The sequence below is a fragment of the Microtus pennsylvanicus genome, chromosome 1 (genome assembly GCF_037038515.1).
Source record: "Microtus pennsylvanicus isolate mMicPen1 chromosome 1, mMicPen1.hap1, whole genome shotgun sequence".
Classification (NCBI taxonomy): domain Eukaryota; kingdom Metazoa; phylum Chordata; class Mammalia; order Rodentia; family Cricetidae; genus Microtus; species Microtus pennsylvanicus.
In genome coordinates this window covers 133,671,862-133,699,429 of record NC_134579.1, presented here as the reverse complement: position 1 = coordinate 133,699,429, position 27,568 = coordinate 133,671,862, and the positions used below count along the sequence as shown (strand labels likewise).

At 52.8% G+C, this 27,568-nt stretch overlaps 1 protein-coding gene across 4 annotated transcripts; it reads right to left on the bottom strand.

Annotated features, from left to right (window-relative positions):
• Positions 1-973: 973 nt before the first annotated feature.
• Positions 974-27,568, bottom strand: Gramd1a (GRAM domain containing 1A). 4 transcript variants are annotated; one of them, XM_075984753.1, is made up of 20 exons: positions 27,483-27,568; positions 26,470-26,758; positions 15,060-15,276; positions 14,452-14,472; positions 13,691-13,775; positions 13,443-13,546; positions 13,261-13,356; positions 12,130-12,210; positions 10,811-10,923; positions 10,406-10,556; positions 9,791-9,989; positions 9,077-9,220; positions 7,409-7,527; positions 7,185-7,327; positions 6,062-6,165; positions 5,809-5,982; positions 5,642-5,729; positions 4,397-4,504; positions 4,185-4,305; positions 974-1,472 (listed from the first exon to the last, which is right to left on the bottom strand). In XM_075984753.1, exons 2-20 carry the CDS (start codon positions 26,727-26,729, stop codon positions 1,380-1,382), a joined length of 2,421 nt encoding a protein of 806 aa, XP_075840868.1. In that variant the 5' UTR covers positions 26,730-26,758; positions 27,483-27,568; the 3' UTR covers positions 974-1,379. The 4 variants fall into 4 exon arrangements, 2 of the variants coding, with proteins under 2 accessions (XP_075840868.1, XP_075840877.1); XR_012911767.1 differs by lacking the exons at positions 26,470-26,758; positions 27,483-27,568 and adding an exon at positions 22,103-22,264 and having other exon boundaries at positions 974-2,888; positions 3,098-4,305; XR_012911768.1 differs by lacking the exons at positions 26,470-26,758; positions 27,483-27,568 and adding an exon at positions 22,103-22,264 and having other exon boundaries at positions 974-2,888; positions 3,203-4,305.

Here is a 27,568-nt window from a genome sequence, read left to right as displayed (position 1 = left end):
CAGAGTTCTAGGGGATTCGGTGCCCTGTTGTGATCTGAGGACACAGTGCACATCCATACAGACAAGCAAGACACTAATTCATACAGAAAACAAATGATAAATCTAAAAAATTAACATGTGGAGATGTCATAGGGGGGTGCCTAGAATCTGCCTCATGGTAGCCTTGGGACCAAGAGTGTGTCATAGGATGAAAGGAATAGCAAAGCCCGGTCCCCACTTAATGCTCGTGACACGAGTTTCATCTTTCCTTCCAATTCTTCTGGGTAAATGGAATGAGTTTTGGCTTATTCTGCCAAGTCCCGTTAGGAGGCATATTCCGAGGCTGGTGGCGCAGGCCTGGCATCCCAGCTCCTCGGGGGACTGAGGTGGGAACACACGTTCTAGGTCCTACAAGTGCTTTCCTGGGTGAGTTCAAGGCCAGCAGATTTAGTTAGACCCTATCTCACGGGAGAAAAGAAACTAGAGATCTAAGTATTAAGTCTGATTAGAGGTGGTCACCCCTTTAATCCTAGCACCGGAGAGGTAGACACAGGCAGATCTATCTCAGTGAATTCAAGGCCTGCCTGGTCTATATAGCAAGTTCCAGGACAGCCAAGACTTTATAGTGGAACCCCATCTCAAAATAAAGGTAAAATTTAAAACTAAAAAAAAAAAAAATAGAAAAAATAAAACGGGAAAAGGCTGGGGACAGAGTTCTTTGGTAGAGTGCTTGCCTAGCAAATGCAGGGGCCATAGGTTCAATCCCCAATCCCCCAAAGGCCACACGTATTGACTTCAAATTTCCTTGATGGCAGATCTCAACTTTAGTCCTCCATGTTGATGTGCCCTCCCACCCCCACCAAGTGGCTGCTAATATGTAGGCCACCTGGGGCAGCTGCTTTGCTCTTGAGTAAGGCAGATCTGACATCAGATGACAGGGCCTGTACCATGGACAGTGAATGGGACGTCTGCTTCACCGGCACAGACAGCCATAGCCGTTTCCAACCCTTTATTGAGGTTGCTATCCCCAAATAAATATAATACATTAAACCCAGAGATGAGGGCCTCGTGCACCCCAAAAGGTGCCCCCCACAACCCCAGCTGGGCAAAATAAGTTAGTTGGGAGGAAAGAGGCTGCCAATGGCCAGGCCAGCTTCCTGGCTGAGCAGGCAGTGGCAGCTGGACTCGCGCATGCGCGCACGCGCACACAGATCTAAAGTGCATCTTGGTTCTATGGTCCCCAGGTCTGTGTGACTTGGCCTCTTGGCGGGGCCACTGGGAGGGGCAGGCGGGAACCTCCCGGCGGTGTTCGCACCGTGCCAGCAGTGGCTGCCAGGGTTCCATACGTCCTTCTGTCCACTTGGGGGGGGGGGGGTTTACTGCTTTTCGATCAGGAGTCGTCAGGGGAAGTTGTCATCAGGCTGTGGCTGAGTGTCCAGTGGAGGATCCGGGAGGGTGATGCCTTGATGTAACTTCTCCAAGGAGAACTTCATCTGCCGAAGAGGTGAGGAGGTCGGATGAGCGCACGATCTATGCTGTCTTGCACAGTCCCGCCGCCCCACCGCCCCTCAGCCCGATAACTCCTCAAAGTGAAATCCTGGGACCCAGGTGGCCTGGGTTCAAATCCTGACTCTGCTATTCCTAACAGTGGGTGAATCTCTTCACTGCTGTAGGACTACTTTCTTGCCCGAGGAATGAGTGATTAACGTCCCAGCTTTATAGGATCCTATCAGAGATTTGAGGGTGCTAGAGTCTGACCCACAGTAAGTCCTCCAGGTGATTTTGACCAAGTCCTAATCTTGAACCAAAGGATGCCACACCCCTACATCTTGTCCGCTTACACAAGGGGGACAAGATCTTACTAGTTACGTCTGAACCGGCTCCCACAGGCTGGTGTGCTGAAGGGTCTCCACCAGATGGCGCTGTTGCAGAAGGCTGTGGAGCCTTCAGCAGTAGGGCCTAACTGGTTACTTAGGGGAGGTCTTGGACAGGCAAACCCGTCCCCTAATTCCACTTCCTGGTCTGTGCTTCTCATGTTCCCAGGGCACCCACTATGATTGACAGCACATCTTGGGCCTAATAAACATTTCCTCCTCTTATGGTTTGACTGTGGAATGTCCCCCGTCCTGGGCTCAAGTCCCTGAACACTTAATCCTCAGCAGTCTGGAGGCTAGCTGGTGGACCTAGGCCACTAGGGAGGGGCCTTGTGGATTACATCCTGGCCGGTCTCTACCTCTACTTCCTAATCCCAATATAACCTGAGCAAGAACCAAGCCACTAACAACATGGCCGGAGCCTCCCCAGACACTGCGACAGACCACATCTTTAAGCCAGGGGACAAAATAAGCCTTCCCTCAGTTGCTAAGTGTTGCCACGGTGGGGGGAGAAAATCAACCAGTTCACCTTGTATCTGCCACATACATTGGTCACAGAGAGTAACTTCCTGCTGCAAGGCTTGCTAGAGGACAGGTCACTTTAGGGTAGTGGCAGGACAGCCCAGCTATGCTAAGGGCTCTTAATCTCATTAACGTGTGACAGCGACTTGGTCTCGGTACCTTTGGGAATTTAGGGAAAGTAATCAAGCTTGAACTCAGGACTGGGGAGTCCTGCTGGCTTTCCATGAGTGAGGCAACCCACTCTCATTTCCCTCCCTACCCTGTCTTGCATTCCCTTTCCACTAAAGCATCTCTCTGGGAGCTTGGTTTTGGGGTGCAGTGTCCCTAAAAGTTGCGAGTTTTGTTTTTAATGTGTGCTTGTGGATAGAATATTTTTAGTTTTATTTTGGGTTTCTGCTCTACCCCACCCCATACTAAGGATATAACCCATGTGCTATGCATGCTAGCCAAGTGCCCTGCCACTGAGCCACACCCCAGCCCCTGACTGGGGGATTCTAGGCAGGGGCTCTACCACTAAGCCACACCCCAGCCCCTCACTGGGGGATTCGAGGCAGGGGTTCTACCACTGAGCCACACCCCAGGCCTTCACTGGGGGATTCTAGGCAGGGGTTCTACCACTGAGCCACACCCCAGCCCCTCACTGGGGGATTCTAGGCAGGGGCTCTGCCACTGAGCCACACCCCAGCCCCTGACTGGGGGATTCTAGGCAGGGGCTCTACCACTGAGCCACACCCCAGCCCCTCACTGGGGGATTCTAGGCAGGGGGCTCTGCCACTGAGCCACACCCCAGCCCCTGACTGGGGGATTCTAGGCAGGTGCTCTACCACTGAGCCACACCCCAGCCCCTCACTGGGGGATTCTAGGCAGGGGCTCTACCACTGAGCCACACCCCAGCCCCTCACTGGGGGATTCTAGGCAGGGGCTCTGCCACTGAGCAGGTATGCCTGCAGCCCCACTAAATAGTATTTCTATCAATCCCTTCAGTTCAGGCCTGAAGCCCTCAGAGACCAAAGCCAGTCTTCTCATTTATTCATCTTCCCCCTATCATAGGTACCCACCTCAGTACCTCACATTTTCCTTAGTCTTCCGCAGCTGCTGGCTGCAGTTTTCTTGGGCCTAAAGGCATCACTATATGGTGACAGTATATTCACTGAGCACCTGCTGGGTGCCTGGGTGAGGCTTACCAATAGCAAGTCCATGCAGCGTTTATAGTATGCTTGGCACTACTCCAAACGCCTGTGCATTCCCAGCTCATCAAGGATGGCCTTACTCTCTGACGTTCAGAAGACGCAGACAAGACTCAAATGACAGTCAATTACATCAAGTCACACAACAGAGTCTGACCTTGGCTGTCCCCTGAACTACACAGGGTAGCTTCATCAACCCCATTTTGGAGATGGGATCCAAATGCTTTTGGGAGAGTCACTCCCCTATAAGCAGACCTAAGCCCAAAGCAGGCAGAGGACCCAGCCCAGTTCTCCCTGGCTGAAGGAAGGATGCACATGTGTCCCCAGCAGCTAATAACAGAGAGTGCTGTTCCCTGAATGTCCCCACACCCAGCCTGCTACCAGCAGAACAGAAAGATGGGATTCCTACTACAGCCACATGGTTGGACCCAGCCAAGCCTGAAGGACGTCTTTTCAAGATATGATAGTTTTTTTTTCTTCTGCTCCATGTACATCCCTAGCAAGCTAAGAGGTCTGTACCAGGACTGGTTTTCCTTCCTTGTTTTATGAGAAGAGAAACAAAGGCCCCAGAAGGGCGCCATCTTGACCCAAGGCCCCACCGCCTCACGTGACCACCTCATACCTCATCCAGGAGCTCCACGGATGCTCTGAGGATCTGCCTCCATTTGTGCACCTCGACACTGTGGAAGTGCTTCTGCAGAGCCAAGATCTCGGCCCACTCCGTGGCGGTCTGGGGGAATTTGCTGCGGAGATGCAGAATCCGAATGAACGGTAGTGGATGCTCCCGTCGGTGTGAGCTCTGCCCCCCACCTTACCCTCAGGCTCTCCACCTACCCCTTGGCCAGTGCCAGGCTGTGCCAGGACTCAAAGGTGTGGGCTGTTCTCTCCAGAGCCCAGAGACGGTAAAAGAGGAGGGCATTGAGGGCGATGAGGATGATGAGGCTGCAGACAGAGCCAGAGATCAGGGATCCTGGGATTGGGAGGCTCCCTCTAGTCTGGCTTGGAGCTCTGCCCTGCCCCCAATACACCAGCGTAGCCATACCTTAAAGGGTACCATGATTACCCACCCTTTTCAGAGGAGGAAGGAGGCTCGGAGGGGCGACCAATAGGCCTAGGGTCACACAGCCCATAAACAGAAAACAGAGGGTTCACACCCTGACCTATGTCAGGCCTACATGCTTGCCGGCCACACTAAGCCATCTTCCCTGTAAGAGCCAGGGACATTGAACAGGAAGAGAATGCTGCAGGGGAATGAACTGCGATAGGGGGGTGGGGTGGGTAGCAGGGGGAGAATTCAGGGCCCTACCTCACACAGATCCTGCAGAGGCAGCGAGGGGAAGACAGAGATGTGAGAACTGACCAGGGCAGTACTGGTACCTAGCCCTCCTCCACCCAGGGTAGCTAGCTAGCTCTGAGCCCGGCAGCCCACAGGGTTCCTCCTGGGTGACCTGAGGAAACTGGAGCCTCCAGAGGCTGAGCGTGCGACCTGGGTCAGCTTGAAGCTGGGGGGGGATCTTTCTTGCTTTTCCTCAGTGTCCTGTCCTCCCATACTTGCTGTCCTCCAAATGCCTGGTGTCCCTGACCAAGCCCCACTGAGTCTCAGCCCAGCCATTTTCAGCTACCCTGAATCTGATGTCTTCCTTCCCATCTTTTGCTGCAGTGGACCTCCCATATCAGCCCACTCCTTCCTTCTGGTCTGACGTCAGCTCTCCAACTTCTCCATCATTCCCATTAGTTTCTGGGTCCTCACCCAGCTCAGGACTGGGTACAGGAAAACCAGGCAGCGTATTCATGACCTGACTTCTTTTGAGTGGCTAACTCCACATATTCTGTCTCTTCTTCCAAAACTGTCTCCCTTTCATCTCCCAGGATCCAGGGTGACTCTTGTCCCATAAGAAAGACTTCTCCAAGATAAATCAAGCAGCCCATGGGGACCCTGCTGGCCACATCCCAAACACCATCCCATGCAATCCTTCTGAGTTGAGCCCACGCCCCAACAAAAGCAGAGGCCCAGAGAGGCCAAGCACTGGGTTCCCATCATACAGCCAGGCTGAAGATCCACACATGCCCCTCACTTACACGATGCTGATGAGAACCAAGGCGCTGGGGATGCCTGCCCCGGGGCCCTGATCTAGGGGTGGTTCCGAGAAGCGAGAGCTGAGAGAACCTGTGAAACAGCAGCTTGGGGTGAGCCAGGCACACCTCAGGGACCACCTCCTCCAGCTGCCCGCCTCAAGGCAACGCACCTGAGGTGTGCATGCTGGTCCGGGTGCAGGGGTCTGGGTCCGGGTGCTGAGGCCCATCTCCGTGCCCCCTCCAGCTCAGGGGTCGCTTCCGCCTCCTCAGGCCTGACAGTAGGCCACGAGCATCCTTCCCTCCTTCCTCCAGGGACAGCTTCTCTGCCTTGGTGAGTTCTCGCTCTGAAGGACAAAAGATGGCTCAGGACGTCTGTACCCGGCTGAGCCACAGCCCACGCCCCACCAGCCTTCAGTCCCCTACCCAGATGGTGGAAGTAATCTTCAATGCCACTCCACGAGTTCTTCTCAATGAGAGACTTCACAAGGCTCCACGGCTGCTTTCGGTAGCGGATCTCTGAGGACACACTAGGATGGGAACAAGAGGAGAACCTAGGTCAGGTCTTGGGGGGGCAGTCTGTGTGCCCCCAAACTTTTGATTCAGAGGAAAGGCTTTGTCACTGACAAACAGCCCCTCCCGTGGCTCAGGCTAAACACCTCAGACCTTGACCTCGGCCTCTTCAGCTTTTTCCATTCACACTTAAATCTAAATCACACAGTCTTTAGTTTGGGGACGGAGCCTCCTACCTGCCAAGCAGGAGCTCAATGGCTGAGCCACGCCCCAGCCCAGGGCAGCCTTGAACTCACTCTGCGGCCTTGACCTTGGCAATCTCTGGTGCCAGACTTCTCAGTGTTGAGATTGCAGGCCCTGCTGTCCACCTACACAACCTAATCAGAATTCCCCTCCTGTCCCCCATGCTGCTCCTAACTGGCCCTGGCCCTCACCTCTACAGACACACAACACAGTAGGAGGCCTCTTTCTGGTCTCCCTGCCCCCATCTGGAGCCAGAAGGAGCCTGTGTGTGGACTCAACTCAGGGTCCTCTGGGAGCCCTGCCCTGGGTGCATCAGCTGATGGTCAAGCCCACCATGAAACCTTGCAAAGCTTCATGAACTCCTACTTCCCTACTCCAGCTACTCCCAAGCTTCTACCTCAGGGCCTTTGTACCGGTCATTCCAAATGGAAAGCCCCCACCCCATTATTGTGAACTATTTTCCCAGAGGCCCTCCCGGATCATCAGAGTCAGGAAACTGTCCCCTGCCCCTCACTCCAGCCTCCTGTGAGGAGGTGAACTGAAGATCTTTCTGCAATACTTCACTCACTAGAATTTCTCCCTTAGAGTCCTGGGTCCCTAATAGGATGATTTTTGTCCCTCAGGCCTAGAATAGGTGTTCAATAAGCGATTGAGCACATCAACTATTCCCTTCACTTACATACACTTCTCAGTACTCCAATGACCTCTGTGGTCCCCGGGGTTCCCCTCTGACCTCCGCCAGGGTGGGAGGCAGCCCTGAGACAGAGCAGGGATAAGGCACACTCGGGCTCACCGAAGCCGGGCCTTGTTCCGGGCCAGACCCAGGATGCAGTAGCGGTGGGCAGTGTAGAAGTAGTCCTGGTAAGGGATGCCCTGGGTGAGCACCTCGGAGTCCACCACACACCCGCCTGCCTGCGGGCCACGCCGGAACAGCGTCTGTGGGGAGCAGGGGCAGGAGGGAGGTCAGGCCTGCCTCCCACATCAGCCCCACCCAGCTGGCCACCTCACCCGGCCCACCTGCGTCTCCACCACAGAGGCGCTCTTGGGGCCCAGCGGGTTGCTGATGGGGATAGTGTAGGTCAGGACTCTACGCTGGTGGCACTTGCTGTCGCTGCTCCAGGGGCTCAAGGTCACATCTAGGGGAGGGAGGAGGAGAGTAAGGATGGTGTTTTCTTTTCTTGACTACCAGGCTATAGGAGATGCAGACTTGCCGGAGGTTTTCCATTCTCTGGAGGTTTGTCCCCAACTGCACCACCCAAGCCGTGTCACTCTGAGTTTAGAAACTGAAACGTTTAATCTACAGTGATGGTGACAGCTGGGGCACTTCCGGCCCAGTGTTCTGACCCTTCCGGAGCCGCCACATCCACTGCTGGACCCTCAGTTCCTTTCTGTGCCATGTGTGGTTTCTCCAGAGCACCAAATGAGAAAACCACAACCTCAGGGACACCATGTTCTGGAGGTCTCCTGAACTCTCACGCCTACCAGGGCCCACACTGAACTTAGTTCCTCTCCAAATCCTTCCAACTGGGTCCCTGTTCCACCATCCTTCATGCTCCCAGTGGAGGCCCAGGCCTTGATTTCCCTAACATGTTACCTCTGTTGTCTGGGCAGGGGGGGCATGACATGTGTCTGCATGTGTGTCCATGCCTGTGCGTGTGCGTAAGTGCACGTGTGTGGGTACACAGGGAGTCAGAGCACAACCTTGAGTGTCATTTCTCTCTGGGCACACCCACCTCGTTTTCCCGAGATGGGATCTGTCAATGGCCCGATGTTCACCAACTGAGACAGGTTAGCCAGCAGGGATCAAGCCCACTAGTGACGGGGCCGGAAGTGTGTGCCACAGTGCCCGACTTCTAGTGCTAGTTTATTTGCAGTGTTTGCTGCTGTTGTGTGTGTGTGTCCGTCCATGTCCATGTGGATCCTACTGGAGCTGGAGTTACAGGCCATTGTGAGCAGACTTGCAGGGTTACTGCAAGTTGAACTTGGGTCCTCTGTAAAGTAGTACATGCGGTGGACCTCTGAGTCATCTCTCTAGCCCTTTTAAGACTTTTTTTTTTAACTACATTTCTTTATTTATGGGGCGAGCATGTGTACCAGGGCACTTATGTGTCAGAGGACAACTTGAGCTGTTGGTTCTCTCCTTCCACCGTGAGAGTTTTGGGCAAGCACTGAGCCATCTTGCTGGCCCAATACCTGGCTTTTTATGTGGGTTCTGGGTATCAAACTTGGGTCCTCATGCTTGCACAAAAAGCACGTTAGGGACTGAGTCATCTCCCCAGCCCAGCTCTACTGTCTTCCAGTCTCGCGAGGACTGTGTCTGGTTGTACCTACCTCTGCCTGCTCAGGGTTCGACCCAGGAATAAGAGCTGATTAAAACCAAGCCTAAACATATGCTATTGACCTCAGACGTTCCACGGCTCCCCAGTCTTGAGAGCGGACACCACATGCCCGACCACTACTTGCACTGGTTAGATTTAGTGTGGCTACTGCTGGAGAGCCTGTCTTTGCAGCGACTCGTTGACTTCTCACGGTGGCGCAGGTACTACAAGCACACCCAGTGTGCAGAAGAAATTGAGGCATGGAGAGGCTGAAAAGCCTCTCGAAGGCCACTCAACCAACACAAGGCACACGCAGTCTGCTCCTGCAGATGCTACTCAAGGAAGCCTCCGTTCCCTCGCCCCTGACCTGTGAACTTGCACTGCTGCAGGAAACCCTGCAGGAAGGACGAGTCGGAGAAGAGCATCTGCTGCAGCCGCTCAGCACCCATGTGGAAGACGGAGTTGATGAGCAGGCGGCCAGAGAGGTCGGGAAGCAGGGCGGCCAGGTCACCTGGGAGACAAAAGGGGCCTCGTCACATGGATACACCCTCTCCTTCCCCTGGGCCAACTGTTCCTCCTCACTCCTGGGCCTCCCAGTGTGGAAGGGCAACTCATCTTCCTGAACAAGAGCTACTTCAGAACCTGGAAGAGTACTCAACCCTTCCTGACCCCATACGAGTGGCTCAAGGTAGGCACAACAAAAGTCACCACAATGGTGTCCATGGACACAGACCCCTCTGGTCAATTGGAGTCATTTGTCATGTCAAACCAGTTGAAGCCAAGCCTGGGATTTCTGCTATGGTTACTGTGCTGTACACTGTCGGGTAGCCAGGCCTAGGGCTCTGTCTCCGTGCTCACAAGAGTAAAGTCTACTTGAAATTCAGTACAGAGAAAATGAATATGGCCAACTTTACAGCCTATGTTTTCTGGTCACATGACCTTTAATGCAGGGCTCAGGGCACACCGTTTGAATGAAATCCCTGGCCACATGCATGGCTTACCCTGTGTACCAATGCCTCCCGTCTCACTGACCCCCACTTGGGTATAACCGAAGGGAATGAACTGGGGCCATCGGTCTCACCTTCCTCCCCAGTGGATGAAGATGAGTTACTCGTGTCTGTCAATAACTCCTCTCTGGACAGCAGATCCAAGGGGCCCAGGGATGTGGGTCCATCTGGTGGGGCTGGCTCAGTACTCGGAGGTTCTGTTACTGGGGTCGCTGTCTGGGTGGAGGAGGCATCCAGCTGGCTGGCTGTCGGCTCCTCCTTGTCCTCCTCGGCCTGCAGAGAAGGACTCCATCCAGCCTTCTCACACCTCGACTCCAGCCCAAGGATTCCCAAGGGTCAGTGAGCTTGATAGACAGCTGGAGTTGTAGTGACCAACCCTGGGGACGTGATGCCTGGACCTGGGGGCTCCTGCCTAGTCTGTCAGAGGCCTCAGGGCCATCCAGTGATGAGGGCTTATGCTGATGCTTGGCCTACAAGCTGTACCGCCTACCCGTCTGCTGTCCATTCATCTCGCTCCCCTCTGTGTCCTCCCTTCCCTTCTACTCTGCTGCATTTCCCCCTGCTTATATTGTCTGTTTCCACCCATCCCCCCATTCCTCTGCCGAATGTCTGTCCCTCTATTGATCTTCCATGCTCCCTCATCCATTCCCAACCTCTCCATCTCTCTCCATAAGCACACACTTACTCACCCCGTGGTCTGCATCACTGCTGGCTCGAGAGAGGTTCGGGGTAACCCGGCCACGCCTGGAGCCCACAGGGCTTGGCTCCTGGCTGCGGTCAGCCACCCCTGAAGGGGTGATGTCACTGAGGGCAATCACATCTCCTACCTCTTTGGGACTCCTGCAAGGGAAAGGAGCAAGTGGGAGACGGCTGGATCCTCAAGCCTCCACATGCTATGTTCACGGAGTTCTCCTCCCCCACCCCATCCCTGGCTTTGCATAGTGACCTCTGGCCATGGAGCACTTAGGAGATCTAGTAAAAGGTATGTTACTCATGTCTGTCAACATCAGATCTGACAGCAGATCCAAGGGACCCAGGGAGGTCCCTCGGAGACTCCCAACATCTCTTGGTGCCACCTTCCACCTCCAACTCACCCAAGACCATTCAGTTGTAAGGGGCAAACATAGTCTTCATCTTCACTGGTAAGGCCCAGTTCCGAGCCATAGCACTGATGGACCAGGTGCCAAAGCTCGCGGGGACTCAGTGTCTAGACATAAGGGATGCAAGGTTGGCATCTTGTTCCCATGGCTGGGTCCCAGTAGTTCCCTTGGCTTCCACAAGGGAGCAGCATGGCTATCCACCCCAGAGCCATCTTGCATCCATCACTGGTCAACCTGTTTCTGCAAAGTCTGGGCCCTGGCCTACAAGCCACACCTAAGAAAGACCTCCTAAGTCCATGATGGACTGGCCAGGGAAGCTCCCCATTTTTTACTGAGAGGGATCTGGAGGCTCCAGAAGGGGAAGTCACGTGCTCAAGGTCACGCAAGTGACCCACGAAGACTGAAACACAGCTAGATCCCAGAAGAGCCCAAGCTCTCACCCCTAGGCTGCCCTGTCTCCATTCTTTTCTCTACATCCTCCACAGCCTTGGCCTTCCCGCTGCCCAGGGATCAGCTGGGCCACAATGACAATGAAATAATAGCGACTAATGATAACAGCCAGGGCCATGGCAGCTGCTGGCATTCTTCCAGGCTCTGAGTAAGTGCTAACTCACGTAGATATTAGTACAACACTATCAGGACTTCAGGACGAGCTGTGCCCAGTAGCCCCTTCAAGGTCACCCAGCTGAGATGTAATAGCACAGAGACCACATTCCCAACAATGCCTAATCCACCCAGCCTGAGCCCAGCTCCCACCCATGGTCCCCCATGGGTCAAGGCCAGGCCACACAGAGCTGCTTCGTGATGAGGCTAGAATTGCAGGACCTGAATTTTAGGCTTCCCCTGTCCTTTTCCTCTTTGGGGGCACTGCCCACATCAGGTTCCTGAGTGGAGACTTCTGGTAATCTTGTTTATAAGGATGTTCAGTTTGGAGCTGCCCTGGGGGTGAGTATCCGGGAGAGAGCAAGGCACACAGCCAAGCAGGAATGGGAGACTGAGGGGTGTCGGCAATTTTGGTGGACAGGTGTGATGGCTGCTCACTTTCTATTCCCCTCCCTCTCTGCTACCAGAACCTCACATAGAGGCTTCTCTGGGCACCGGCATAGATCAGTCTATACCAATTCCTTGCTCCTTCATCAGGGACTTGGCTTCAACACTAGAGGTGGGAACTCTTGGCCTACCCCCGACAAGACCCTGGGAGAAGCCACAGATGCATAAGGCTTGGTGTCCACAAAAGAACCGGGAGTTTCCCAAGGTTTTGGGGTCCTCTCTGGTGAACCCCAGCCTCCACCCTGAGTATCATCCATGCCCACCTTTTCAAGCAGTGCGTTCTGCCAGAGGCGGAAGATGAGGAGGAAGCAGCGGTCACGGGCCCCAAAGGAGGTGAAGAAATGCTGCAAAGAGAGAGGGCGGGGGAGCAGGATTACGGGTCTCTCCCGACACCCCATTGAGTCACCTCCCCCATGCCTGGAGCTGAGAGAGCCAAGCCCAGTGCTCTCCTAGCCCTCCCTGCTGTCAAGGATATCTAACTCCCCCAGTCCTGGGCCAACAAAACACAGAGGGATGCCTGCTGCAGACTTTGCCTGGTCCTTCCTGTTTCCATTAGGACCCCAGAATGACATAGCTATCTTTCAACCAAATGGACAAATGCCAGGTGTGCTGCTGTCCCAGCACCAGGGAGGCAGAGGCAAGATTTGGAAATTGAGGTCAGCCTGAGCAATACAAGCAGATGCCATCTCAAAAGCAAGCAAACAAACAAGGTCTAGGGGGTGAAGAGATGGCTCCGTGGTTAAGAGTGCTCTCTGTTCTTGCAAAGTCCTGGGCTGGGTTCCCAGCACCCAGGGAGCTCACAACCATCTCTGACTCTAGTCCCAGAAGATCTGATGCCCTCTTTCGGCTTCCATGGGCACTGCAGGCATGTGGTACATATATGCATGACAAACACCCATAAGCACAAAATAAAAATAAATATTTTTAAACAAACAAGCCTTAAATCCCAGCACTTGGGAGGCAGAGGCAGGTGGATCTCAGTGAGCTCAAGGCCAGCCTGACTACTGAGCAGGTTCCAGGTCGGCCAGGGCTATGTAGAGAGACCCTGCCCCTCAAAAGAAAAAGCCAACAAAGACGATCTAGAGAGATGGCTCAGTGGTGGAGTGTTGGTCTGGCAGGTGTAAAGGCCTGGGTTCCAATCCCAGCTTTGGCTGGGTGGGGGCATCTGAATTGTAGGATTTATGGGAAATTGCAGGATCACTGTGTTGTTGGACATCTATATGAGGAGACATCGTACAGGAAGGAGAAACCCCAGTCAAAATCAGGGTGCAAGGGCTGGGAATAAACAGGCCAGGAGCAATACAAATGGGGCTCTGCTCTGACAGGCATGTCTGGGTGAGCTGGGGGATCCCTGCGGTAACCCTAACGCTCCCCATATCAGGTCCACCACTCACCTTCTCACTCTCCGTACAGATCTGAATGGCATTGGGGATGAGCTTAGCGGTCTTTTCCTTCTTTAGACAGGTCACTTCCTTCAACTGGATGGAAATCTAAAGAAAGCACGGGACCGTGAGAACGAGCCGGAAGCCCCCGCCCATCTGGATGCCCCTCCGTATCCACCTGCGGCTCAACTCACTGTGGTCTCCCAGCGGAAGATGTTGCTGTAGAAACATATCCAGTTCTCGGAGAGGTAGAGGCGGCCCTGGAGGAGGATCTCCCGCTGCAGGGCGCAGGAGTAATCTGAGAGTAGCCAAGGGAGAGACAGGCAGACATCTGAGTCACACATGCTGTGGCTGGCAACCCACAGGCCTGCAGGGAGGCCCGAAGGAGGACAGAAGCAGAGATCCAGGTCAGAGACGGGGGGCTGGGGGCACGGAGACTCACCCACAATGAGGCGCTCTGCCTCAGGGAGCTTGCTGAACAGTTTTCGGAAGTCCTCATTGCGTTGTTTATACGTCGGACTCAGCATCTGCCAAGAGATTTGGGACATGGGAACCTGAATGCAGATTCCAAGCCCCTATTTGGGACCCAAAAGATTTCAATCCCTCTCCATTTTCTCAGCCCTTGGGACCTCTTTGTTTCTAATACACATGTCACCATAAGGTCACCTGCCATTTACTGACTTAAAAAATTATTTATGTATATCAGTGTTTTTCCTACATGTATATGTGCCCAGTGCAGGTGGGGGTCAGAAAAGGGCATCTGATTTCCCTCGAACTGGAGTTACAGACAGTTGTGAGCTGCCATACACGGGTGCTGGGAATCAAACCTGGGTCCTCTGCAAGAGCAGCCAGTACTCTAAATCGCGGAGCCATATTACTGACATATATGAGCCAGGTTCTGTGCAAGGTACCACCACCGGCATCAGTGAATTCTACTCAATTCCCAAAATCCCTCTGGCCTTGCAAGATTGGGCTGCTAATTCTTAAGGAAGGGAAAGGAAGGCTCAGCGAGGTTAAGTGACTCGCCCAAGACCACTTAGAGAGCATAATAGCAGCATGCAATCCAGTGTGTAAACAGAAGCATTTCACGTGTGGGTCTCTAAGTATCACCCACTCCCTGACAGCTCCTGGCTGGGGCTCCCGCTCCTGGCTGGCAGACTGTCCCTCCCATACCTATATCAAGCCCCATGTGCAGATACTCACGCTGTACCAGCTCTGCATCTTCTGCAAGAGAAAGAGATGAGTCAGGAGGAGCCTGGAGTTGGGTTTTTAAAAAATCTTTTAGTCTTTGGGGGGCCACCACCCAGCTCCCAAATAAATACATGGAGTCTTATTCTTTCTTACGAATACTCAGCCTTAGCGTGGCTTGTTTCTAGCCAGCTTTTCTTAAATTATCCCATCTACCTTTTGCCTCTGAACTTTACCTTTTTCTATTCTACATGTCTTTCTTTTCTTCTTACTTAGTGTCTGTCTGACTCCTGGCTTCCTCCTCTCCTTTTTTTACTCCTTTCCTCTTTTTGTTTCTCCTACTATTTATTCTCTCTGCCTGGCAGCCCCGCTTACCCCTCTCCTGCCTCGCTATTGGCCATTCAGCTCTTTATTAGATCAATTGTGTGTTTTAGGCAGGCAAAAAACATAGCTTCACAGAGTTAAACAAATAAACACAAAAGAAGGCAACACATCCTTGCATCATTAAAGCCACTCCACAGCATCAACGAATGCAACCCATCTTCAACTAACGTTCCACAACAGAACCCTTGTGTTCTCTGCCCTGGCCGCCCTCTACCAAACCCGCCTGAGCTCACACCCACCTTACTGTTACGGATGAAGTTCCGGCTGCCCAGGCTCTGGGTGCTGGGGGTCCCAGTCACACCACTCTTCTCTGAGGAGCTATCAGACCCCTTCTCCACCATGGTGCCTGGTTCTGGCTCAGGAGCAGGAGGAGGTCGGCTTGGGGGCAAGAGCTGCAGCCGTTTCCGAAGAGACGGGGAGCTGCTTGGTGAGCTCCGGCCAGAATGGGGTGTGGTGCTAGGAAGAGAGAGGAAGAGGAGTGGGTGGGTGAAAACAGGCCAGGGCAGAGAACAAAATCGGATGAACCTGATTTTGAAAGTGTGTCTGTTATCTAGTGGCTCTGCCTGCCTGCCTATCCATCCATCCATCCATCCATCCATCCATCCATCCATCCATCCATCCATTTATCCATCCATCCATCCATCCAACTATATTTATCCATCCATTCATCTGCCAATCTAGCCATCTACCTATCAGTCCTTCCATCCACTCACCCACTTGGCAAACCAGCCATCCACTAATTTATGCATCCTCTACCCACCTTTACCCCATGCAGCCACTCATCCATACTTACTCATCTACCAGCCTATCCATTCATCCATCAATCCATCCATCCTTCTCCCCTCCTCTCCACGCACCCATTCACCTGCTTCCTGTCTCTCTGACCCTAGAGCCTGTCCCTGAACATTCCTGTGTCTCTATTGCTTCACTGTAGCCCAGGGAATGGTGACGTCATACCTAGTTGTTTTGGGGTGTAAAGGAACCAAACTGTGAAGTCTCTTTAATGCAGCCAGGCACAGTGAGCTCTCAATGACACCTGCTATTTTGTGACCACAAGTGGAGGTCAGAGGACAGCTTCTGGGTTGAACCCAGGATATCCGGCTTGCATGGCAAATGAGTTTACCTGAAAAAGCCATTTCATTGGCCCAACACCTGATAATCTTTGAACATTATCTTACTAATTTATTCACAAAGCAAACCTTTATAAACAGTGACACTCGAAATGCAAACCTGAGTACCTTTCTTTTTAAAAAGTGTCATTTATTTTTATGTATTTGTGCATGTAGTGTGTGTATGCGTGTTTATGTGCACCACAGGTGTGCAGTGCCCATGGAGACCAGAAGAGGGCGTCAGATCTCCTGGAACTAAAGTTACAAGAAGTGGTGAGTCGCCATATGGATGCAGAGACCTGAACCTAGGTTCTCTGAAAGAGCGACACAGGCTCTTAGCCACTCTCCAGCCCTGGTAGCATCTCTCTTAACGTCTTCCCTTGCCTTGTCCTCATCTTTAATTTGTTCAGGGTCTCACCACCTCTAATACCTGCTTCCCTTTTTCCTTTCATGGCCACTTGTCTTCCTTCCAGCCTCCATTTCTTTCCACACATCTGCCACGGAAGTTTTCTTTTTCGTTTCTGCTCCTGTCCATGCCCCCCACACAGTCTCTTCTCACCCCTCAGCCTGGGAAGCTGGTGACCAGCTGAGTCATCTCAGGGTTCTCTAAGCCCTGACTTTGATGTGACCAGGTCCTGTCACTTCCCTGGCCCCATGTCCCCCCTGGTTGTCCCAGTCATTCCTCTTGTTCTTTAAGCTCCCAGGGTCATTCCCGCATCAGGGATTCCACATCTGTGGTTCCCTGCATTGGAAAAGCCCACCCACAGCTTCAGTATAATCGACTCCATCTCATTCATTCTTAGCGTTCCTCTTCTGCAGTCCCCCAGCTTCCAGGAGGCACGGCTCTCCCTCTTCACCCGCCCGCTATCTGCACTCACTCTGCTCATTTGTTTATTCAGTGTGTTTATTGCCTGCCCTACACTGTGAACTGGAGGAAGTCTTGGTTGTTATCTCTACCCCTGGCACCTGAACTGGAGACAAGGCACATAATTAATGCTTAATAAACACTGTGGGGCTGAATGAACTGCCCCGAGCTGGCTGCAACCAGCACTGGCAAGGGACCTGAAATATGGCTTGGTTCTGGTGAGTTTACCTTCTGCCGGAGGCGGACGTTAAGCAAACAGAACATTCTGGTAACTGTGCAAACACTAACTGCAATACGGGCAGTGGGGGTGAGTGGCAGGGACTTTAAAAGGACACCATTGTTGATTTCTTATCGGGATTATGTCAAGTGAGTGATTGACTTTTTTTTTTCTTCCCCGAGACAGGGTTTCTCTGAGTAGCTTTGGAGCTAGTGTTCTGGAACTCACTCTGTAGACCAGGCTAGCCTCGAACTCACAGATATCTGTCTGTCTCAGCCTCCTGAATGCTGGGATTAAAAGTGTGTGCTGCCACCATTGCTCAAAAACACTGTGTTTGGCCCCATGACCGTCCAGCTTTCCAGTGGAAACTGAGGCTACGAGCAGAAGGTGCCGGCAGAGGGAGGCACAGTTAGAAGGATTCTAACTCGGGTGACACAGATCTCTTTTGGAGTATAAGAGAAGTTTTTCAGAATTTGGTTCTCCCCTTCTACCATGTGGACCCCAGGAATCAAACCTGGCTGGTTGGGTTTAGCAGCAAGCACCTTTGCCCACTAAGCCATCTCGCCACCCCCCAGGATGTTTCTTCAAATGTCTCTCCTGTCTATAATCTTTAGTACATGAAACTTCCTCTGTCCACACTGCCCTTGTTCTTCTTCGCCCTGTAATTGTTTGGGGTGTGTGTGTGTGTGTGTGTGTTTCTTTTTTGCTGAGTTGGGATTTGAACCTAGAACCTTGTATGCTTAGTGAACATTTTACCACTAAGTCAAGCCCCCTGCCCCCAGCCCCTCACTGGAGGATTGTAAGTAGGAGCTCTACCACTGAGCCATGCCTCAGACCTCCTTTCCTTTACATTTTGAGGCGATGTCTCTCATTAAGTTGTACTAGTTGGTTTTGAACTCACTCAGTACTCTAGGCTGGGACTGAACTTTTGATTGTCCTGTGTCCTCCCGAATAGTAGCAGAAATAACAGGCCTGTGCCACCATGCCTGGCTGGTGTTTCTGATTTTTTTTTCTTTTGTAGTCATATCAAGAAACAGTAAAAAATTGGTGCTCAATTGGCTTACTGGCTACACGACCATTCTGCGGCCTGGAAAATTCTTATGTACATATCAAGACTTTGGTGCGCCCCTCCCTTCCACAGGTTCCCATACCCTGCTGGGGCAGCAGTCACCCAGCTGTGACTTTTCTGTGATGACAGGTTCCATGGGCTTCCAGGGACAAGCCTGGGAGCTGTCTTAGTTCCCACTCTGCCCTAGCCCTGCTCGGATGGGCTGTAAAAGAAGTCACAGGACTCATAAACTAAATTCATTTATTAAATTCTGTGACTAAATAAAAGGACATGAACATTGGCCTGGGCCATTACCTGTCCCCCTGGGCCAGCCCAGTGCTTGTGGTCACCGTGCTCTGGTGTCTGGGTCAGGAAAGCTTATGCCCACCCACATCAGGAGCTCCCACCCCGCTTACCCCAGGAAAGCCTACAGCTCTTCCCTGGCCCTCATCATCTGAACTACCTACCGCTCCTTTGGCTCCTGTCTCCATTCTTCCCTCTGCAGCCCTGGCCTGGACAGACATATCTCCAAGCTCTATGCCGACCCCCTCAGCTGCTCTGTTCTCAGAGCATCTGCCAGAGACATGCTGCCCCTCTGGATCCCCATCCTTCTCCACATTGCCTAGCAGGTGCCCATGAGTAGGCACCACCATGACAGGAGAGAAGTGATCACGCTTGCTTGTTCCCTTTCAGAGTTGGGACCCACCACACTGGACTCAAAGGCTTCCTTCCAGTCTCAGAGCCATCAGCCAGAGCCTCCGTGTAGGGCCTTGGGCCAGCATTTGCACCCTTCCCAGCCTCGCTTTCATCTGGTGTTCTGACCTCCTAGGGCTACTTGGAGGCGACATGACGTGTAAGACAAGGGAACAAAGAAGCCATGAGCGACAGCTTTCCTTTTGCACGGCTGCAGAGTGAACTGTCCAAGAAGCCATGCTGACCCTGGAGGGACCTCAGCTGGTGTCACAGGCCTTCCTATTGCTGTCTAAACGTATAGATCTAAACATACAGCTTACCCTGAAGGTGGCAGTGGGAGACACAGATTCGAACTCTCTGCTGCTGGGACTGGCTGAACTAACCAGGGGGCCAGAACAACAGGAAAAAAAGCCACAGAGATCAGGGCAATCACCTGCCATTGCTATAAAGCTCAGCACAGCCCACAGGGCACCACCGCCAACAGTACCAGGGAATACAGATTCTAGCCAGAGGAGGTAGGAATGCACTCCTGTTAATGCAGTACTCCAAGGCTGAGGCAGGAGGATCACACGTTTGAGACCAGCTTAGACTGATACCAAGATTCAGTTTTAAGAACCCCAGAGTTGGGGGCGTGTAGCTCAAAGGCCTTGAACCTGCTGGTGAGGGACTGGGGGCACGGCTCAGCAGTAGACTGTCTATAAGTCAGCAGTGAGAGGCTGGGGTTGTGAGTCAGTCTGTCTACCCAGCAGGAGCTGCGGGGTACAGCTCAGGGTTAAGAGTGTTTGCCTAGCATGTACAAAGCCCTGAACTCCATCACCAGGACTACCACAAAACAAAAAAGAAACTTCTAAGTCTCTCTTCTGCCCTGCCCCACCGGAAACCTCAACTTACAATTTGAAAGGCATTGAATTTTGACCGAATCATTAGGAGCAGCCAGGGTTACTTAAGTGAGCCAGACTGCAAAGGCTTAGCTGGGCAAGGCTCCCTGAGGCCAAGGGCTGAGGACAAAGAACAGAGCTGGCAAAGTGTGGGAGAAGACAGTGCTAGACTCACTCGGGACAACAGGTTCAGAGCCAGGACTGAAGCCAGCAGGTCTGAGGATAGCGGACCACCAGCAGAGCTGAGGAGGACTCACGGGCTCACAACACACTCCTGAAGACCCTGGGCCACTGTCCTGATTCTAGGGAGAAAGTGACCACCACTCCCTGTGGCCCCTTCTCACCTCTGGCCTTTAACCCAGGCCTGGCCTATTCTGAAGCCCCAGGGCTACTGGGCAAGATGGAGGCACAGACAAGTCAAGCTCATCTCCCGGTTTCTGCTCCTGGATGGGACCAAGAGGAAGTTCTCCATGGCCAGCACAAGAGCCCTAGGGCGGCCCACGCCAGTCAGCCAGTCCTGGCAGAGTGAAGGGAGGGGTCAGAAGTGGCGAGAGATGGGGCGGGGACTCGGAAGAGAATGGGTTTCCCTTGTGCAAGATGCTGAGGCTTCCTGGGCCTCAGAAACTGCCTCTGGGTAGAGGGGGCAAAACACGCAGGTGCGCAGGAAAGGGAAAACTGGCTGGGGATACCCTGTCATAGGCAAACTTGCCTGCAGGTATGATAAGCTAATCTCTCCTGTCTGTCTGTCAAAAGCACAGTAGTGTCACAAACATAAACAACCACAGCCCTGTACCTTGTAGTCGTACACAAGTGCCAGGAAATTTATACATTACACATACATACACACACCCACACACCACAAATATGCTATAGTCACACAGAGCCCTGGAATTAGTTCCAAATTCAGAGAAACACAGTAAGTTCAGGATAAATTAGCTTCACATATAAAGACACAGGAAAGTTTTAGAGAAACACTGAAGACAAGAACAGCAGCAAAAGCCATAAACCTACTTACAGGTCACCTAGTCACATCCATCCCGAAGGTAAGTTATTAGGTCAATCTACTCACCCTGACTCTCCCTCTGACTTCAGGGTGTTCGTCAGGCAGAGAAAACAAGGCAAAGGCCAGTTCTCCAGGAATATAATTATCAGCGGTCACAGTGACAGCACCCTGACATTCCATAGCCTCGGGCGACTCAGGGATAACACAGCTGCACAGGGTGAGGCGAGGCCTGGGGCTGGCTGTACAGAGCAGTTAAGGTTACACCCAAGGTCCCAGGAGGAGGGTCCTCAGCCAAGAGAGCCACAAGGGGTCTCTCTGTCTCTCTTCACAGACAAAGCCACAAAGGGTCTGAGAGGCTTACAGAATCTCCCTCACACCCAGGGGCATGCAACGACCCTGTCACAAATGGATACACAGGAACCTTCCTGTGGATGGAACCAGAGGTAAGTTACAGCCACCCACAGACACACAACAACGTCACAGGTGGACCTTACAGTCTCCTCTTGTCCACTGAGTCAAAAGGCTTTCAAAGGTGGATGTCAGACACACAGCAGCAGAGCCCTGGCCTTCCATGTACACATACTAAAATCACAATGGGGGCTCACACAACGGCAACTCACAGGGACCCTTCAAAGCGCAGGTGTCATTCTTGGTAAATTACAGGCACAGCCAGCCGTGGAATTCTGTGACCACTGTACACCTGGAACCTCCAAACCACCTCAAGACACTCCAAAGTCACAATGAGGCACAAGCTCTGAATGTCTAATTTGCACATGGCGCCACAAAGAAAATGAGTCCGACCACGGTGGGTCCAGGAGCCCCAGAGGCACTCAACCGGGTTGCCACCACACCACACACAAGATGATAGATAACATGCAGGGAGCCACACAAACACTGCCCCAAAGGATCCCAGCTGTCCCAGCTGTTTTACACACACACACACACACACACACACACACACACACACACACACACACACACCCCACTCAGAGTTCAGGCATTTCCATAACAATCACAAACGGAAACCCGTGGGTACAGGGAACCAGACAGAAATGGGGGTTCAGGTAGGTACACAGACGACCCTCACCCCGCCTAGATCTCAGTCTCCGCCACGACAAACCGGGACCACCAACCCGAGGGCCTGCGGGGCCTGCCTAGACTTGAAGGGCGTGGGGCGGCTCGAGGTGGTCCCTTCATCTGGGAGCCGGGTTAGGGCTCATCAAGAGGCACGATCCAGGCCTGGGGGAGAGCCCCGCTGCCCGTGCGCGTCTTAGGCCGGCAGTGACGCCCCAAGCTCGGGCCTTGCCGCCGGGTTGCAAGCCCCCACGCACCCCGAGACACGTGTCCCCGCTCCCGGTCCCCATCGGGGTCGCTCCAACATGCACGAGTTCTGGGAACCCGCTCCGGCCCCCTGCCCCGGCCGGATCCCGCCGCCTTGCCCGCTCCCCACCCCGAGATCCGCCGCTTACTCGAACATGGATGCGGCGCCCCGGCTTCAGGGCACGACCCGGCCGGCTGCGCTGAGCTGGGCCTCCCGGGCCTCGCTTGCCTCGGCCGCCGCCCCCAACGGACCCCGCGGTCCGCACAAAAGGCCGGAGCCGCCGGAGGCCGCCGCGGCGTCAGCAACACCCCCTTCCTGCTCCCGCCCCGCGCGTCACGGCGCCGCCCCCACCGGGAGGGGGACCGAGACACAGAGCGCGGACCTCGGCCTAGATGGCTGGGTAAAGAGCCCGGCTAGGAGACCTGCACCGACCGATGGACAGAAGAAATCTTTTATTAAAACTAAGCAGCTTGGCGGGGCGTGAGAGCGCACTCCTGACATCCCAGCATCAGAGAGGTTGAGGCAGGAGGATTGTCGTGAGTTCGAGGCCAGCTTGGGCCGCATAATGAAGTGCAGGCCAGACTGGAATACAGAATGAGAACTTATCTTTGAAACAAACAAGCAAACGAACAAAACGAATCTCAACACCCTGGCTTCTCCCTAAGACTTAGAAGAGGACCAGGGAGGAACCGGAGAGGTGGGGTGGAGATAGTGTCAGGTTGATGCCGGGAAGAACAGGTCTGGGGCGGAAGTTTAGGGGGAACCGCAGCTGGGGGGCGGAAGACCACTTCCTCCTCTCTCCACCCAGTTCCTGAGCCTCTCAGTTCCTGCCTTAGAAGCTCCCACGTTTGTGGGGACTTCCCCAGTCTAGTCCTGCACTCCAGGTCAGACTCCAGCCCACCGGGCTCTCAGCAGTGCTGTGTGAGCCTGTGCAAGTCCTGCAGGCCCTGGGAGTCCAGTGCTCGGAAGCCAGGGGTTTCCCCCAGAACAGTGCAGGGGCAGGGCTCATCAGCGCTTTTGAGACTGGGAAGCCTGCCTAGTCTCAAGACGGGAAATGACCATACATTGCAGTGTAGGACGAGTACTGGTGCCAAGCCAACCCTGCACCCACTCTGCAAGCCAAGGGTGGTTGTCGTCCTTGCTGGAGAACACAGTGTGAAGACCCGGGCCTGGCTTGGTCTGCTTTCATTCTGCTCGACTCTGTTGCGGCTAGCAGCCAGAGAGCCAAGTCCGTCTCTTGGCTCCAAGCCCTACCCTGGCTCCACCTTGTTCCTTGTAAGACCAAGTGCTCTCCTTGGTGACTCTTTGGCCTCCCGGTACTCATTCCAGGAGTCACCTGCCTCCTGCTCCTCCCGCTTGCCTTAGGCAGCAGGACCTTTGTGCGGCTGTCCCTTCCGCACTTGGACACTCTTACTTCCTTGCATGGCTGCCTTCCATCTTTCTGTGACTGTTGCTCTTTTTATACTTCCGTCGCTTGTTTCCTCTTTACAGACATTTACTTTAGTGGTTAAAATGTACGGGTAGGCTGGAGGGAGGGTCAAGATTTCATTACGTAGCTCAGGCTGGCCTCAAACTCACTGCTTAGTTGAGGCTGACCTCAAACTTGTTTTGGTTTGTTTTCTTGAGACAAGGTTTCTCTGTGTAGCCCTGGCTGTCCTGGAACTCTGCAAACCAGACTGTGGTCTCAGCCCATAGAGATCTGCCTGGCTCTGCTTCCCTCCTGCATGCTGGGATTAAAGGCGCGCGCCACCAAGCCCATAAACTTTTGTATTTTTAAGTAGAGAATATTTTATTATTTCAATGTATAATGGCCATCTGTGACCCTAATATCGTATGCATTAAGTATGCATAAAAAGTTGCATTAATTTGTTTAAAGATTCCGAATTATATCAAAGGAGAATGGAAAGTCATAAAGGGTTTAAGTGGGAGACCACTGTGCTCTGCTTTGCATATCGAAAAGATCACTCCGGACTTCTCCTTTTGGTTTTGGTGGTTGGTGGTTGGCCATTTTAGTTGGATTTTTTTAAAAAAAAAATAAATTGTTAAGCTGTTGTGGTAGAATAGGCCTCAGAGGCACTTGGGAGGCAGAGGCAGAAGGATTGCTGTGAGCTTTAGTCCAGCTTACTCTACATAGAGCTCAGGCCTGCCAAGGTTATGCTGTAACCCTGTTCAAAAAAAAAAATACTTGAGGGAGGGAAGGACTGACTAGATGTTAAGTCTCATACGATGTTGCACGCCTGTCATCCCAGCACTCTGGAGGCTGAAGCAGGAGGACCATGAGTTTGAGGTTAGGGCTATAATGTAAGACCCTGTCTCAAAAACAAGGTCTGAAGAGCTGGCTTGGTGGTTAAGAGCATGAGCTGTTTTTGCTGAGGACCTGAGATAGGTTCTTAGTACTCACAAATGCATGGAACTTTAGGGGATCCAGCGCCCTCTTCTGGCCTCCACAGGCACCCACATGCACATACACAGATGAACATGTAGACACATTTAAAAACAGCTGTGCCCGTGGTGGCACAAGCCTTTAATCCCAGCACTCAGGAGCCAGAGGCAGGTGGATCTCTGTGAGTTCGAAGCCAGTCTGGTATACAAAGTGGGTTCCAGGACAGCCAGGGCTATTACACAGATCAAAAAACAGATTAAGAAACAAACAAACAAACAGATAAACTTTAATGGTTTACCACCAAAGGCCCAAGTGCCTCTTTTCTTTGCCTGGGCATGCTGGGTACATACTGCCTTGAGGTCAGCCTAGATCCCTGGTGTGCAATTTTGCTACAACATCAGCATCAACAAGCCAGCCTATTAGGTTGTATCTTTGGAAGAGATACACAGCCAACCCCTATTGTATCATTTTGTAGCCTCTGGCTTGGTCACTCTTGTTTCTGAGACTTCTGAGCAGGGCAGAGCTCTGCTCCCTGAACATTTGGCCTTCTTACCCAGTGTCCATGGTAGGGAGAAACCCTGGCACATACTCCCTTCTCTTCAAGGCCAGTCAGCTGGGTTCTTTCCTTTTCTGCCCCTCTGCCCTTGAACTTCTTAGTTTCAGTCTCCTTGAGCTTTGCAGAAGTCTTGTGTCCCCGGTGGTTTTGTGGTCAACCCGACACAAGCTAGAGCTCTCAGAGGAAGCAGCCTCAGCTGAGGAAATACCTCCTTGAGATGCGTTGTAAGTCATTTTCTCACTTAGGGATTCATGAGGGAAGGCCCAGCCCCTGGTGGGTGGTGCCACCCCTAGGCTGGTGGTCCTGGATTCTATAAGGAAACAGGCTGAGCAACCTATTGGAAGCCACCTGTAAACAGCTCCCCTCCATGGCCTCTGCATCAGCTCTGCTTCCAGGATCCTCATCTGTTTGGGTTTCTGTCCTGGCTTCCTTCAGTGATGAACGGCAATGCTGAAGTCTAAGCTGAAGAAACCCTTTCTTGCCCAACTTGCTTTTTTATCATGGTGTTTCATCGCAGCAATAAAAACCCTAACTAAGATGTTCTGTTTAAAATTTTTGCCACCTGTCAGCCACAGCAGGAAATAGCTCCTGTGATGTTTGGTGGTCCATTTAGAAATATATCTTGATCCTGGAGATGCAGAAACCACACCCCCACTTTCTCTTGTATGTGGTGTTATTTTCAATTTTTTAAAAGTAATTTAAAAAATGTTTTGTTTTTTAATATAGTGTGTGTGTGTGTAAGAGAGAGAGAGAAAGAGAGAGAGAGAGAGAGAGAGAGAGAGAGAGAGAGAGAGAGGGCGTCTCATGCCCTGGTGCTGGAGTTACAGGTGACTGTGAGCTGCCTGATGTGGCTGCTGGAAACCTAACTCAGGTCCTCTGCAGGAGCAATGCACGCTCCTAACCTTTGAGCCATCACCCCCACCCATTTTTATTGTCAGCATATTTCCTTGTGGAAACAAAATTCTGTTTGCAATTTGCTACCTTTGCTTCCCAGCCCTAATCCGGGTCCTGACTCACAGTCACTGGTCCCGATGCACGTTCCTGAGCCTTGCGGGTTGAGATGGTTACTTTTGCTGACTTCGCTGGATTGATGCATCTCTAGAGCACTAATGAGGAATAACTTCCAGTGTGTATAGGGGTTGGGGGGAGTAGCCTTGAATGTGTGTAGCTTACTCCTGGGCTGGGGGTGGGGGAGAAAGAGAACATAGGACTGGTGTTCCCATCTCTCTGCTTCATAGTCCTGAGAGATGTGAGCAGGCAGATAGCCTTCTGCTCCTGCCGCCACAGCCTCCAGATCCTCCTAGCCCTGTACCTTCCTTGCCATGATGGATGGTACCCTCAAATAACAAGCCCAAACAAATCCTTCTGTAATTTCTTCTTCTAAGGTATTTGGTTACATGTAAAAGAAACATAATGAATGTATATGTCTATTTCATAGCTTCAAATTGAGACTCTGTGGGCTCAGGCTAGACCCTGACTATTCTCCAGGACACCAACCAAAAGGAGCCCACACTTGAGCTGAGGCCATAGGAAGAGACAAAACAAAGACATTTCCCATCCCATCCCCAAGTCTGACCTGTCCTGAGATGGACACTCCAGGTCCGGGGTCTTCATTCTCTGAAAGCGTGGTGGACTTGGGGAGCCTGGAGGTGACTCCACATCGCTGGATGGAGTTATGTGAATAGCAGGCACCCCTAAGAGCCTCCAGGATTTAGGAGATAGGTCCTGGACACTGTCAGCCTGTGTTTGTTGCTCTGCCGGAGAACCAGGTGAGCCCTGGTCACCTCCCTGGGCCTCCTGGGGAGTCCAAGGCAGCAGGGGCAGGAGTTCAGCCATGAGGAGGAATGTGGACAGCAGTGTGGTCCCTAGGGGAGAGCAAGAAGTGAAACACAGAGCTCTTGTCCAAGTACAGTTGGGGAGGGGGCTTATGGCAGAGATCTGGGTGAAACCCCCACCCCTGCTGACATCCTGCCTCAGGACTCCGAGCTCCCGTTTCTTTCTTGGCTTTCTAAAAGTCCTCTAGAGATAAAATATCCCAGAATGGACATCTGGTGCCAAGACTCAGGCACCCAGAGCCCAGCTCCGATCTTGCAGAGAGCTCGGCAAGCAGCTGTTCATGTGTCCAGGCTGGGTGTCTTCCCTTCACCACGGCTGTACTCTGAGGCCCAGACACCATATCGCCTTCACACACAAGGCCAGAAAAGAGCCAAACCTCACTGGGCTTCATCATGGCTAGCCAAGCTGGGACAGAGAAAGGCAGACTCTAGGATTTTCCTTCCCTGGTTTTCTCAAGGTCCCAGACAAGACAAACAAAGGGAAGGCGGCCCTGAGGCTTGCTTAGTTCTGAGGGAAGCAGGGCCTGCACCTGTGCGGTTAGAGCACTTGGGTCTGGCAATGCCTGTGTCTGCTCACTGGAGAACACTGCAAAAGCTTCTTGCAATCCAGCTAGCTGACCAGGGACAAGGGAAGGGTGACTGGGGAGGGAGGGGGAGGGTGGAACCCAAAAGATGGTTTTTCTTAGTTTGAGGAGGACTCTGGCTCCCAGGCCCACCTGAACCTTGCTAACACGCTAGAACCCTGAGACCTTACCTTGTGAGTTCTTCCTTATGTCTCACAGGGTTCAGACTTCTAGAATAAGACAAGACCAGGCCCTTCCTTCTCTCCCTGAGGTGGGC